Consider the following 14416-nt stretch of genomic DNA (forward strand, 5'->3'; position numbering starts at 1 on the left):
ATGAGAGGTAGAGACCGAGCTGATGAGAGAGAGCTGATAAAAGAGAAAGACTTAACTGATAAGAGAGAGCTGATGAAAGAGGAAGAATTCATTTTAAATCTGACGTAGCATGGACGACTGCACGCTAATTATATCTAACGACTGTATATAAAAGAATTAGTAAATAATTGTGAAATAATTTGTAATTAATAATGAAATAGTTTGAATTAAAGTGTTTTATAGTGTTAGAGAAAAAATTGAATAAAAATATTCTGAAATTAAAATATGGTTAGAATATAATTTTTGTTTTGAAATTTGAATAATTTGAATTATTTTTTGTGTTTTAATTGAAAATTTGAAAAAATTGTAATGATTAGATAAAAAATTAAAATTTAAAATTTAAAAAGTTGTGTGTAGTGTTTAGATATTAAGATAAGATGAGATGTGATGAGAAGTTCTTGTTATCGAAACCAGGCCTAAGATTCGAATTTACTTAGATGTAAACAATATTTTGAGACTATCGGACGGGAGGATTTTCCTTTTGAATTATCTAATGTCTATTTGTGAAAAATTTATTGTCGAGAGTTTATGCCCCTAAAATTAGTCGAGAACAACGTTCTCGATGCCACTAAAAAAAGAAAGGAAGAATAGTCATAGATTTTCAATATTAGCCAATCATAGGAGTATTGGTTTTGATAATTTTCATTTTCCCACTGCTAGTTTGGGCGGAAGGCAATGCTAACTTAACTTGTAAAAATGGAATCTTTCCTCCTTTGTCGTTGGAATATTGCTTGAGTATAAAAGTGTTATTCTGCCGTCTGAACAGCACCTATTATTTATACTGTTAGTTATTTTTTGTGTTATTTTTTAATTTTTTTTCACATTTTTTTAATATAAAAAAAAAATATATCAATATATTTAAAATTAATTTTTTAATTATTAAATAAAAAAATTGGAGCAGCATACTGTAGCGGTCAACTATAACGGCATACAAGCTGCTTTTCTCAAATAACTAATATGCATGGCTCCCTAGCTATTGATTTTTGGGCTAGCTTCTAGTTGTAATAATTGCTTGCAAACTCATTCCTGTCTCTTTCTTTTGTACGTGCTTTTATTAGCTCTTTGATATTTATTGATAAAAAATAATATTTATAATAATAGAAGGTGTAAGTACTATATAATGTTTAAAAAAAATATAAATAAATATAAGATTTACATAAATAAAATAAAATTAATTTTTTAATAATAAATTTTATTATTTTTCAAAATAATTGTATAATATTTAATGTTTAAAAAAAATATAAATAAATATAAGATTCACATAAATAAAATAAAATTAATTTTTTAATAATAAATTTTATTATTTTTCAAAATAATTGTATAATATTTAATGTTTAAAAAAAATATAAATAAATATAAGATTCACATAAATAAAATAAAATTAATTTTTTAATAATAAATTTTATTATTTTTTAAATTAATTATATAATATTTAAATATTTACATATTATATGATTATATATTACATTACCCTTTATGAATTAATCAAGTAGATGAAGGTTTTCAAATGTATCCAACTCATTAAAAAGGCCGACATCATGATGTCTCTTGAAGAACGTACTATATCATGTAGAAAAGCACACATTTTCCCTCCCACCGAAACGGTGCTTTAAAATTGATTAAACGTACAAATTAACACTGTCCAATATCGTACTTCATCATGCTATGTATGTATTAAAATGAGAATGGAAAAAGAAGATGGATGATCTTGGAAGGGTGGCAGAAACACGTACGGAGCATCTCCATGATGCCATGTTCATGGAAAGCTAGTTAATTATTTAATTGATGCTAGCTAAAGAACCGCGTCTTGTAATTAAATACTATCTCATAATTAATAAGAAAATTCTATATGTCACATTACCATCCTATTTTTATCTTACTATATAAGATGTGACATATTTATCATTATTGAATGATCTTTTATTAAATGATCATTTATCATACAATAGTTATAAATATGTCACATCTTAAACAGTGATATGAAAATAAGATGGTGGTACAGTGTATAATATTACTCTAATTAATATAGTTTAAATAATGGAAAATACTAAATGTATTTAAGAAAAATTTACTTTTCTACATGTCAATCATTGTTATATTGAAACTTATGAAATTTGAATTAAAAAAAAAAAACTAACAAAATAAGTCTTGTAAATAAAAGTGTAAGTAAAAGTGAAAGTATATATAGCACTACTCTTAAATCATATATGTCCATCTTACTCGCTCTACTCCTCAGTTAAAGTTTTAAGGAGGACAGACACTTAGGTAGAGAGTTGATGAGTTTGGATATTATGCGATACATCGTTGTTTGAGATCAGTTTGTGGTTGGTGATTTTGCACGAGGAAATCAAGGATTTTGTTTCAATCAAGGCTTGATTAATTTTGGGATTTTGTTTCTTTTAAGATGTGGCAAATTATAATGTGTTATATGACATGGCAACTATGTACGTATACATGGATGCAAATTGACTAACATTACGTACGTATATATAACTTTTATAGATGGTGTGTGAAATATGATTGGCACTAACACGCGGTTTGTCACTGAGGTTTATATATATGGCCGAAATATGGGTGAAAATGTTCATTTTCTTTCAAAATTGAAAGCCAAAGGATCAATTTCATTGGTTTTTGAAACATAAGAATAAAAAAAAAAAAAGAATAACCTAGTGAACAATATCTATATACCCCAGTGTTTTATATACCAAACCAACATTGGTTTATATTTGTTAAAAATAACAAATAAGCAAATTTATTATTTCTCATCAATTTAAATTTTTGAGACATTCAATAATTTGATAGTATACGATTATATTCAGCCAAACAAAGTCTAATTTGTGTCAGCTTGACCAAACGATTTTACTGAATTTCATCTCAAAAGATATTTTTTAGACGAAATTGATATTTTCATCCCAAAATATCTTGTGAGACACCGTTATTGAAACGACATTGGGACGATTTTTTTTTTTTTGCATTCCAATAAGTATTTTGGGACGAAATCCCAATTTTTTGAAACAAAAATTTTTGTCCGAAAAACCTTATATGTTGTAGTGTGTGTATTTTAAATGCATTGTTTAATAAAACCCTTCTCCTATAGATAAGATTACCATGAGGTTGGATTATTCGAAGTGTTAAATTGTATTCCTTTTACATTATTTCATAAGTACATCATGAGGAGGTCCCAAGAGTGAATTGGGAGGATCATGGCTTAAACTTGTAACATGGGTTATTTGACCTAAATCAACTCAAAGCATAACAAAATGGTCTTGGCAAGTTATGAAATAAAATATACTTGCAATATGATAATAAAATGGAGATTCGACTGAATGGGCCGGATCCAGATCGGGGTACCCTTTTGTCAAACCGAACCCAGTCCATATTAAAAATTAGGTATGTATAAAGAAAGACGAGCCCACAGGCCACAGAAATGTACTGGCCCCATCGGATCGGATAGTCTCTCTCTCTCTCTTTCCCCTTTTTCTTTTTAATTGGTCTTGCGTACGAAGGGAATTTCTCAATTCTCAGAACTCCGGAAGGCTCCGAGTCCTTGTTCGTCCCGACGAGTCGCTAGGGTTTCCAATTCCGATTCCCTTGCCTTCTCTCTCTTTCAAATTCCTCGGGTTTTATTTGTGAGAGAGAGAGAGAGAGATGGCTCTGACGCAGAGGCTTCACGAAGCCTTCAAGGGGACCGTAGAGAGGATCACGTCCCCCCGCACAGTATCCGCATTTAAAGAGAAAGGCGTTCTCAGCGTCTCCGAGTTCATCATCGCTGGCGATAACCTCGTCTCTAAATGCCCCACTTGGTCCTGGTATCTATTTCTCTCTCTCTCTCTCCCCCCTTCCTATTCCTCATATGATCTGAAAATTGAGTGTATAAATTAACAAGATATACAAATTATGTTGAACTTAATTGTATTGGATTGCTTTCCGTGGATGGTATCGCATCAGGGAATCAGGAGAGCCAAGCAAGAGGAAGTCGTACCTACCTTCTGAAAAGCAGTTCTTAATTACTAGAAATGGTAATTTTCTCACTTTGTCTTTTTTTACCTGATTAGTTCTTTTGAGAAATAAGACTATAATGATGATAATTTGGTCATTCTTGTTCAGTCCCTTGTCTACGAAGGGCTGCATCTGTTGAAGAGGAATACGAAGCGGCAGGTGGGGAGGTTCTTCTTGATAATGAAGACAACGATGGCTGGTTGGCTACTCATGGGAAGCCCAAGGGTACAATACCTCTTTTAGTGTACATAAAAATCCAAGTCAAATATACACTTAGCCATCTTTTACCTTTTTGAAGATAAAAGTGATGAGGTGGAAAACTTGCCTTCTATGGAGACTTTAGAAATTAGCAAGCACAGGGCTGTGAAGTCGATCGTCTCAGAATTTGGTGATCAGGATGAAGAAGATATTCCTGACATGGCCGATTATGAAGAACCCGACAACCTTGTTGAAGTAGATGCTGTAAGTTTTTCTATGTTGTATTCTTCAAAACTAGTAGTGGATGATTTGATGTTTTATTACACGGGTAAGTACTGGTTCAAGGATTTAAATGTCATGGCTGATCTAATTGTTTTTTCTCTTTTGCTTTTATTTCCTCTTTTTGGGGGGTGGGGTGTTGGGAGCTCAGTAGTGTTACGTTAGTGTTCATATTGCTGCACTTAGCAATATGTGATATCTGGAAAAGCATTTGATGAACAGGATACAATCATGCTATCATAGACTGTTGAGAGTTAGTAATTTGAATGGTTTTTTTCCCTTTATTTTACATAAATGAATGGAATACTAAAGTCAGATATAAACGTATATTGGTTATATGATGCTGCTACATCCTTTCAGTGTTTTACGTTGGAGCAATTTTAAGCTTCATACATAATCTTAAAAACATTTTCTCGTTCTTTCTTATGGTTGGAAGAAAAAGTTGAGCGGTTTTCCATTGGTTGTCTTCCTATCCAGTGTAAATCCGGGTGTTGGGAGCCCAAGGTTTCATAATAATATTACCATCACTATATCTAGGCCATGCTAATTGTTGATCCAGTGATTTAATCTCTCTTCTATGCTTTGGCTCTTTTAGAGTTTGCCTACCTTGTTTTTTTAAGTTTTAACTTACTTTGCTTAGGGCTTGTGAATGGACCCCTCCATTAATATATTGCTCTAACTTCAATGACATAAAACACATGGTAGTTAGTAGTGCTACAACGGGGAAATTTTTATTTTTAATTATTTTGTAAAATATAAAAATAACAAAATAGAAATTTAAATTAAAAAAATTAAATATAATCAAATCATAATTTTTCATTATTTTTTAAAAAGAGAAAAGATATTTACAACCGTGAATTGTAAAATTGCCGCATAATCGCTTTGAAAAAAGTGAATAAAACATGGGATACATATGGAAAAAAAATTAATTTTTTAATAGTGAAGCCCACTATTTTTCAAAGCGATTATGCGGCATTTACGCACTTCATGGTTGTATGTAGAATTACTCTTTTAAAAAAGGAAGAGAAGGGCTTGCCCCTCTCTCGAGGCTCTCCCTGTCCCCCACTCCAAACGGGGTGGAGGGATCCTCCTTTTCGCTAGAGAGGTGGTGCAATCACCCTTGCATCATGCAAGGGATAGAATGGAGATCTCTATTCCCTCGATGAAAAAGAAGGCGTGGGTAGGGTCTATCCCCTTGAAGGGGAAACTCTTGCACTACCATACAAATGCTCTAATCACAAAGCGCAAAGTGCCAAGGCTAGAGCACTGCAAGCACCAAAACCGAAGTGCATTTGCAGAACCAGCAAAACACCAAGGTAGAAGCACTTTGTTTAGAAAAACCGAAGCGCCTTTATTTTTTGTTGGCACCCGGTGTCTAGAAACAATGTCCCGACTGATCCCAGGGGTGCATAGAAAACCAAAGTGCATTTATTAAAGCATGCTTTGGTAGTCTTTTGAGAAAAATATAGATTATCAATTTTAACTATTATTGTTTGTGTGGAAATCAGTTTAAATAAAGTTGACGAAAAAGATGACGAGGGTTACAAACTTACAAGTCTTTTGATGACAATGATGATGGTCCAATGCTTAATGATGAGGATGATTATATATTATAGGACTGCATTGTATTGCTTATCTTAGAATTGGGTCAATTTTTTGTGCTTTTTGGTCATTACCTTGGGTATATTAGGATTTTGCCATGTACCTTATTTTGTTTAACTTTATCATGGTATTCTATATTTTGTAAAGCACAAGAGAATTATATAGATGCTATATTTGAGTTTTACTTAATTAGTTGATCACTTGATTGGCATGTTGCATAAAATTTTAACAAATTCAGTTAATAGGCTGAATTATTACTATGATTTTTATTATTATTGTTATTATTATTTTAAAAATCATATGCTCATACTTTGTATTTTACTTATAAAAAAAACATATGCTTATACTTCACTCAGTGCCTAGACTCTAGGAGGTGTCTGCGCTTAAGTGCGCCTGACGGTTTCAATATAATTAACTCTTTTTAAACTATAAATTGTTATATTTAACTTAAATTTACTCGTATGGGTCATGAATGGATGTCTTTGCTCATTCAGTTTATTTGGTGAGCTGAATTTACGTTATCATCTTGTACCTATGTCTGCAGGCAACTCTGCCATCAACATATATTGTTGCTCAGCAACCTGATGATGACAATATTTTACGGACTCGAACTTATGATGTCAGCGTCACGTACGATTGATTGTTTTCTTCTTTCCTTTCTTTTTATTTTATTTAAACTAGCGTTGCTTTTACCTTTTAAAATTTTGGAAACCACCTTGCTTTTTTGGACATATAGTTCATATTTATTCTTTTCTAATTTTGTGGTGCTTATAAAAAAGAAAAAAAAAAAATTGCGGTGGCTATACTTTTTTTTTTTATAAGTAAAAATATTATATATATTAATAGTAACCAAGTACACTGAATGTATACAAGAAAACACATTGCCCATATTAGAAAGCCCCTAATGACCCAAAAAGTCCGTGAAAAACAACTCAAAATACACCAAGCCCGACCCCAACCCCTTGTTTCCCGTAGAACTAAAACTCTACCTGAAAACCCAACCCCAACCCCTTGTGGGAGTCTTCACAATGCCCTCCCTTTAGACTTCTCTCTAGTTGAGCTACAACCCTTAGCGTCATAGTTGATTGCCCAAGAAAGACGTTAGATATGGAATTCTACTGCCTTATTGACTACAATGCTCAATAAGGCAGTAAAATTCCATATATAGAAGTTTCTATGTACTTGATTGCGCCTTTTGCGCTTTTTAATTAATTTTGTTACCCAAAAAAAAAAAAAAAAATCCTGCACATAGAAATCTATTATTTGTGTATACGTCATAAAAACTAATATAAGTTCTACACATTCCATCCATTAAGATCTTATCTCATTTTTGTCTTCTTTCCAGGTATGATAAGTACTATCAGACACCTCGCGTGTGGCTTACTGGGTATGATGAGGTTCGTCTCATTAATTATGTGTTCTTACTTGTTTTGAGTTTCCTAGTAGCATTATGATTTGCTATTGGTGGTTGTCATTTGCTTTCGAACTAAGATGGGTTAAACAAGAAGCTTGAGCTACATTCGTGGAATTAGGACTCGGTCATGGTGTTGTAGTTCATATGCTAACAAATTGGGCTGAGTTGAGCCAAATGCATGGGTTCATGGTGGCATCAGATTAAGCCAAGCTCAAACATCTCTAGTTTTGGCTCAACTTTGCCTTATTTACATATTTCTTTCCTATTCTGATTTATATTTCACATGTCAAGGTAAATTACATCTCTGCTAATTGAATGTCAATCGTAGTATGTGTGCGTATATATATATATATATATATATATATATATATAATATTTTTACTTATCAAAAAAGAGTGTCAATCGTAGTTATTGATTATTGGGGTCACTGTATACATTGATCAATGTGTTTATGCTGAAGGATGGTGAATATCAGTTAGGAGAAAATATTTGAACTATGGTTTCATTTCTTGTAAGAAAGTGAAACACAGTACAATGTCGAGGCAAATAGCAGAGTCCCCCAATTCATTCTTTTTCCTTTCTAATTTTTTTGTCGTTTTATTTTTTTCCCTGACGTATTTAAGATTCAAATCCTGCTGATAAAGTACCTGTGGCAGATGTTATTCATGGAACATGCTTTTTAAGTTGTTATTGTGTTTTAAGCCAGATCTTCGCAAACTCTGCTAAGTTTTATCTTGTGAATTTTGGCTTCCATTTTGAGACCCTTTTCTCAAGTACTTTACACTGGCTGAAACTCTGTTCTGGGTACACATTCACTAGTTTTATGAGCCTAGATGACAATTTATGAATTTAGTATGCCACTATGACATTTGTTTTGTTCCTTGAATGTAATTTTCTTGAGCAGGAAGTGTATATATTATATGTCGTGTCACAAAGGAAAAAGAAAGTGGTGTATATGATGTATCTTGGGGGAAAGATTAGCTTTCATTCAAACATTTCAAATCCCTTTTTATAGGGAAGTTTTTCATTCAAATATGCATTCATAGGACTTACAGAAAATCTCCTTTGCAATTGTGTTAGTCAAGGATGCTTTTGGAGCCGGAGCTTGTACTTGAAGATGTTAGTCAAGATCATGCTCGCAAAACGGTAAGTCTTGGCATGAACTTCCACATATATGAAGCCACCATCTGCCTGCTATGAGCTGTGCTTAATATACTTCTTGATGCTATGTCTCCTTGATTCTGTTCATGGCTTCCTTGTTTAATATTTTTTCTTTATTTTATTGATCATAAGAATAGGCAAAAGCCCAAGTACACGGGTCACATACAAGAGCAATGCTTCCTTGTGTAATATTATGACTTAAGAATATTCCCACTTTAGATATTCTTTTGCTTATACTTTTACCTCAATAGTTTCTTTTCGACTAGATTACTTAATTATTCTTTCTGAAGCCTCAACCTGTAAATTATTTTAATTGCCCTGGTTTGCATCATAAGTTGTTTGTGATAATACTGCACAAAAATAAAAAACAGTTGTGTTCCTCATGCCCCGCCCAGTTATGCATGTGTTTTAAAGTTAAATGTTGTGGGTACAGGTAACTATTGAGGGCCATCCACACATGTCTGGGAAGCATGCATCGGTGCATCCATGCCGACATGGAGCTGTGATGAAAAAGATCATCGACGTACTAATGTCACGTGGAGTTGAACCAGAAGTTGATAAGTAATTTTAATTTTCACCATCGTTTGCTCGATTTCATAACCCCCCCCCCCCCCCCCCAAAAAAAAAAAAAAAAAAAACAAAAGACAAAAAACAAAGAAAACCTCACACACACACACTCAAATGTGTGCTCGCATGGGTATGCATTTTTTTTGTTAAATATGCATTGATTTGTTCCCTCTGAAAGAATTTCTAGTACACAACCAACATCTGATACCCTCACTCAACCTGCATTGTGTCGGAGACAATTATTTAATGTACTTTGAAATGTTATATAATGTCCTTTCCATATTGGTCTTTCACACTACTCTTCGTGAACGTTTCTTATTTCTAACAACGAAATTGAGATTTTGTTGCCCCTATCTTCTGAATAAGCAACACTCAAGCTTGTCAGTCAACATGCTTGCCATAAACTATCAAATCATAAACACTTACTCATCTGCAACCTCCTTACCATGGAACTAAGAAAAACCAGTTAAGTACAAAATAATTGTGACACTTTCTTTCTAATAAAAGAACAATAATTGTGACATTGAAACTAGTGCGTATGCAGGTAGATAAGATGTACATTTTATAAATTGCTGCTTCATGTGCTTGTAGCTTTTACATAATTCTGTTAATGATTTGCATTCCCCTCATCACCTCTATTTTAATTCTTCAGGTACCTATTCCTCTTCTTGAAATTTGTTGCCTCTGTAATTCCAACAATTGAATATGACTACACAATGGACTTTGATCTTGGCAGCTCCAGCAATTGACCCATAGGTAAAAATCTAAAAGTAAGATGTCTTTTCATCCCATGCTGTAGGTCTGTTTGTTTTGATAGATGCTTTTGAGTATATAATCTATTAGCTTAACATAATTTTGCATATCTTCGGTTGTTATTTGTTACTGTTATACATTTGAACATCATCATTATTATATTTTTCAGCTGTTATGTCAGTCTCTGAGCCATTTGGTGCAAATTTCCATTTATTGTCCTTTTGTGGGACAGAAGTCTCCTTCACTTGGAATCTGACAAATTTCCTGATAAATTGTGCATTTTTGCATTGCAATATTTGTATATAGTAAATAATTATTATATGTTTGCCGAGAGAAAAAAAGTGTTCAAAATGTCCCCCCATGGAAACAAAATTGCTTTTTTTTTTTCACAAAAAAAAAAAAAAAAGTCCTGTACAATAGTGTTATCAATGTGAACAGAAAATTGATCATTTTCAAGATTTGATGACAATCTAGTGTAGATGATGAGATTTTATATTATTGAGACTGCTGCTGAAAACCAACAAGGATATACCAACTTAAAACATGGCTTCAAACACAATTAGATGTATACATCTTATATGCTTGATAATGGGGTTAGTGAAGAGCTGATTGCAAGTCACCTTGTATTGAACATTCCGAAGTACAATTGATTGATTGCCTTTTACAAAAATGCTTGCTGCACGGGGCCACTGTTCATGTGAGGGTCCCACTGCATTTGTCTTTTGTTGCCTCTTGCTTGACTGTGTTTCTGTTTGGACATATTGCAGATATGAAACGGCTTATGGTGCTTTACGACCTCAGTATATATGTTCCCCCGGCTTAACCAAGGCCCTGTAAATATGGTTCAACTTATTTTTAAATGAATCTCTCGCAGTTGTTGAATGTGTTATTTGGGAGGCAGCCGTTCAAATTATTTGCTAAGATAGATTATTTGCATATATATATATATATATATATATCTTGCTCATATTTTAATTTCCTGAAATATAGAAAATATGGACCTGTGTTCTTTCTTTCACCTTTCGATCGCATGTCCCGAATTTGTTATTTGATTGATTATAAATCTTTCGCTTTTAGACGTGCGTGCGCGCAAATATGGAACCCTGAACCCTCCCATTGGATAGAATGAGTTAAGGAATCTGGGACTCTAAAATCTATTAAATTTTTAAAGTCACGAATCCCTAAATAAATAAAGCAAAATGTCCCTTTTCTAATTTTTTTGTAATTTATGTAACTTTTCCAGTATGACAAATGGTAATTTGTTTTCTAAAAAAAAAAACTCATCCTACATGGCTATTCACTAGGCATATAAGAAATCTGGTCATTTTGGAGAGAACCGTGAGATGGAGCAATGTGGTAGACAAGGGGCAAATCATACAATAGGAAGGGGTCAACAAGCCGACTCTTACCTCAAAAGTTCCAAAAAAAAAAAAAAAAAAAAAAGCGAGAAAAAGAAATCACTTCCCTGCCTTGAAAACAATAATAAAAATAGTAAGTGCTTTGATATTTCAGATAAAATAAGAATGGGTCTTTTCTTTTACATACCTGGCATACTGTTGAGTACAGTACCATGCTACAATTATACAGAAAGATAACTTGCTCTAAAAACAACAAAAATTGAAATTGACAAGCTCTAAGGTCTGACCTACATGCACTTAAAAAACTGGACAAGCCAAAATTTAATGTCACCGCACAAGCTCTTTCAAGGTGAAAGAGACGCTTGGACCAAAAAGAAACAAAAGAAATCCGACATCCCATATTACCCCCGTGGCGTATGCAAGGATGCTTCAATGAAAATTAGCATAACAATTCATTTGATCACGCATCCTCCAAGGTCTCAAGGAATAAGCATTGGGTCGAAACGTATTAATCTGCAACAAATTGAAAGTTTCTAGGGGCTCCAAGCAGTTAAATGAGAAAACAAACATAATAAATACAATTAAAAATTCAAAGAAACAATAGTAAAATAATAATAATAATAAAAACCTGGAACCTAGAACCAGCAAAAATAAGATGATTTCCACTAGTGGATAAAAAAGGGCAAGAACTTGACCGGGTTCTGCCAATGTTACTCCTACAATTCTCTAATAACAATACATGTGAACCTGTTTGTATCCATATCAAGCCTCAAATCACGTGCAACAGGTCTTATGCCCCACAACTTATCGTTGTAGGCCCCTCATAAAGAATCAGGAAACAAAGTTTTCTCAGCTTCCTGTCAGATGTAAACGGGTTTGACATCATTACTCCCAAAACTTGTGGCACATGTCGGACACTTGCGGTGACGAGTTCCAATAATTCTTTGCACACAAGGGTTGCAGAACAAGTGGTAGCATTTTGTAATCACAACCTGGAGGGAAAAAGATCTTAATCACACAAAGACAATGATTTCATTCCAAACATACTGGAATACTTGCGTGCCCATCCCATCCCCCTAGAAAGCACCCAGCGTTAAAATTATATGTATTTATATTTTTTTGATCGGTAAAATTATATGTATTTATTATCATCCATCAAAGCACAACGAAATACCAGTAAATAGACCAACAGTTGTTCCCTTAATCCAAATTTATCATAACACCATATTCTCTCTCTGTGAGAAGGAGAAATGAACAAAGCATAAATGTTAAGTAGGACACTTGACGTCATCACATTACGTGGAATTCTAGCTTGAACCAAGGGGAACACTTGTAACAATATTGACGATCTTTATTTCACATTTTTTTATTTGGAAAGAGATGATCTTAGGAGACTATTCACAGGAAACCTCAATGTAATAGACATCTGCATCATGTCATTCATAAAACTATAACCATAGTTATTTAGTAGCCTCTCCAAGTACCACTCGCCTAAGGCCTCGTTTGGTTACGCAGCTCAGATGAGATGAGATGTTTTGTTAAAAGTTAAATAAATTATTATTATAATATAAATTTTTAATATTATTTTTGTTTTGAGATTTGAAAAGTTGAATTGTTTATTATATTTTGTGGGAGTTTGGAAAAATTGTAATGATTATATGAGATAAGATGAGATGGTTTGGTTTTGTGTAACCAAACAAGCCCTAGTCCAATCTGCACAATCACAACATCCCTGAAGAGGAGGAAAGGGAAAGAGCTTCTGTTCCTAAGTCACTTGTGTTGCACAGGTAGATCTGCCAAATGCATGAAATAAAACGTAGCTGAAGCATCAAAGCTCAATTGCTATCATTTTACGAGGTTGAGCCCCCACCAAGGACTTGGGATTTATTTATTTATTTTTATGTCGGGAAACCTCTCCAAGGCAGGGCCCTTCGGACCCACCCCTGCAGAGTAAACCACGGTCCCGTGCACCGCACCCTCGGAAGTTTCTCTACACGGAACTGGTTAAATTGTTAGTTTTTCACCAGGAGGTTTGACCCCAAATGATTGTTTACACCCATGAGGTGTTGAACCTTGGACCTTGAAAGGAGTGATACCCCAAGGCCAAGGCCTTCACCACTTGGGCCAAGGGGTTAGGACTTGGGATTTATTTTACCGAGGCTGGAATCATTCTATTTTTTTTTTTTCTTTTTCCGGACAAGTTATATACTAGATCAGAACAATATGCAAATCACAAAAATCTGCAGCCTTCAACACAAACTACCATGCAACACCAGTAACACTTGCTCCCCCTTTCTCCTTTTTTCCTCTTTTCGTCTCCAAGAATACAAAAAAGAAGGAACATGAAACTCAAACTACCCATTTTTTTAATCATTCGCATAGGATTGTTATAGTGCACACCAAATGTTAACTCTAGTTATTATATATAATTTTTTTGTCCTATTCTAAACAACAGTTTGGAAATAGAACAAATATAAATTCCAAATGGCAAAAAATAAGGTCGACCAATTCATCTTTGACAATTTTTTGGATGTGTAGCAGATAATGAAACCAAAACAAACTTACCCTCTTTCAACATACATAATATATAGTATGAAATGTGTCATGTAAATTGTTAGCCAAGCACTAAGCAAAGTTTGGGGAAACTGTTTTCAGCTGCCCTTTATTAGGTGTGAAATAGGTTGGAAAGCAGTCGTGATCCACATCATTAAACCTATTTCAGGTGAAAAACTCCATTTTCCATGTTTCACAAATCCACTTCTTAAACTGGGAACCGTGCTTCAATCACCACTTACTCCAAGATAAAAACAATACTAAAGCCCATACAATAATAAAATCGCAGATCAAATATTTATTTACCTCTTTTGTCCTGTCAAGGCAGATACTACACTTCAGAATATCCCGATATTCTCTAAGTTCCTCCCGGAGCTTTTCAACAATTGATGAGCCCTCTGTCTCTGCTCTAAGACGTGAAGCCTTTCTCCTTACAACTTCCAATTCCTCCTCTATTCTTTTCTGGTCAAACCTGACCAAGAATGAAAAATTG

The 14416-nt window shown here is 33.7% G+C and overlaps 2 protein-coding genes and 1 long non-coding RNA gene across 6 annotated transcripts in view; 2 read left to right on the plus strand and 1 right to left on the minus strand.

The window, feature by feature from the left end:
* The window catches only part of LOC121240310, an 18017-nt gene continuing 3601 nt past the window's right edge, over positions 1–14416 (plus strand). The window contains exon 1 of the long non-coding RNA XR_005935514.1: positions 1–159. This is a non-coding gene — a long non-coding RNA (uncharacterized LOC121240310). The remainder of the gene's footprint in view (positions 160–14416) is intronic.
* Positions 3525–10930, plus strand: LOC121240309 (autophagy-related protein 3-like). Of its 4 annotated transcripts, XM_041137709.1 has the most exons (11): positions 3525–3848; positions 3988–4058; positions 4147–4263; positions 4337–4500; positions 6662–6747; positions 7463–7514; positions 8612–8677; positions 9126–9253; positions 9912–10015; positions 10780–10802; positions 10834–10930. In XM_041137709.1, the coding sequence occupies exons 1-9, from the start codon at positions 3688–3690 to the stop codon at positions 10006–10008; spliced, it is 942 nt and encodes a 313-aa protein (XP_040993643.1). In that variant the 5' UTR covers positions 3525–3687; the 3' UTR covers positions 10009–10015; positions 10780–10802; positions 10834–10930. The 4 variants fall into 4 exon arrangements, with proteins under 4 accessions (XP_040993643.1, XP_040993642.1, XP_040993641.1 ...); XM_041137708.1 differs by having other exon boundaries at positions 9912–10029; positions 10780–10930; XM_041137707.1 differs by having other exon boundaries at positions 10780–10930.
* Positions 11966–14416, minus strand: part of LOC121240308 (E3 ubiquitin-protein ligase BRE1-like 1) — a 16936-nt gene continuing 14485 nt past the window's right edge. Inside the window, exons 18-19 of the mRNA XM_041137705.1 lie at positions 14230–14395; positions 11966–12362 (exon numbers count right to left, since the gene is read on the minus strand). Coding sequence (XP_040993639.1) covers positions 12231–12362; positions 14230–14395 — 298 coding nt within the window. The 3' untranslated portion in view covers positions 11966–12230. The remainder of the gene's footprint in view (positions 12363–14229; positions 14396–14416) is intronic.

Source organism: Juglans microcarpa x Juglans regia, chromosome 7S (genome assembly GCF_004785595.1).
Source record: "Juglans microcarpa x Juglans regia isolate MS1-56 chromosome 7S, Jm3101_v1.0, whole genome shotgun sequence".
Lineage (NCBI taxonomy): Eukaryota > Viridiplantae > Streptophyta > Magnoliopsida > Fagales > Juglandaceae > Juglans > Juglans microcarpa x Juglans regia.

What these genes read in the sequence shown, in the direction of transcription:
- LOC121240309 (XM_041137708.1), top strand. Translation starts at nt 3,688, where the DNA reads ATGGCTCTGACGCAGAGGCTTCACGAAGCCTTCAAGGGGACCGTAGAG. An exon ending in AAATGCCCCACTTGGTCCTG is followed by an intron (nt 3,849 to 3,987) that starts GTATCTATTTCT and finishes GTATCGCATCAG; the next exon opens with GGAATCAGGAGAGCCAAGCA. An exon ending in GGCTTACTGGGTATGATGAG is followed by an intron (nt 7,515 to 8,611) that starts GTTCGTCTCATT and finishes CAATTGTGTTAG; the next exon opens with TCAAGGATGCTTTTGGAGCC.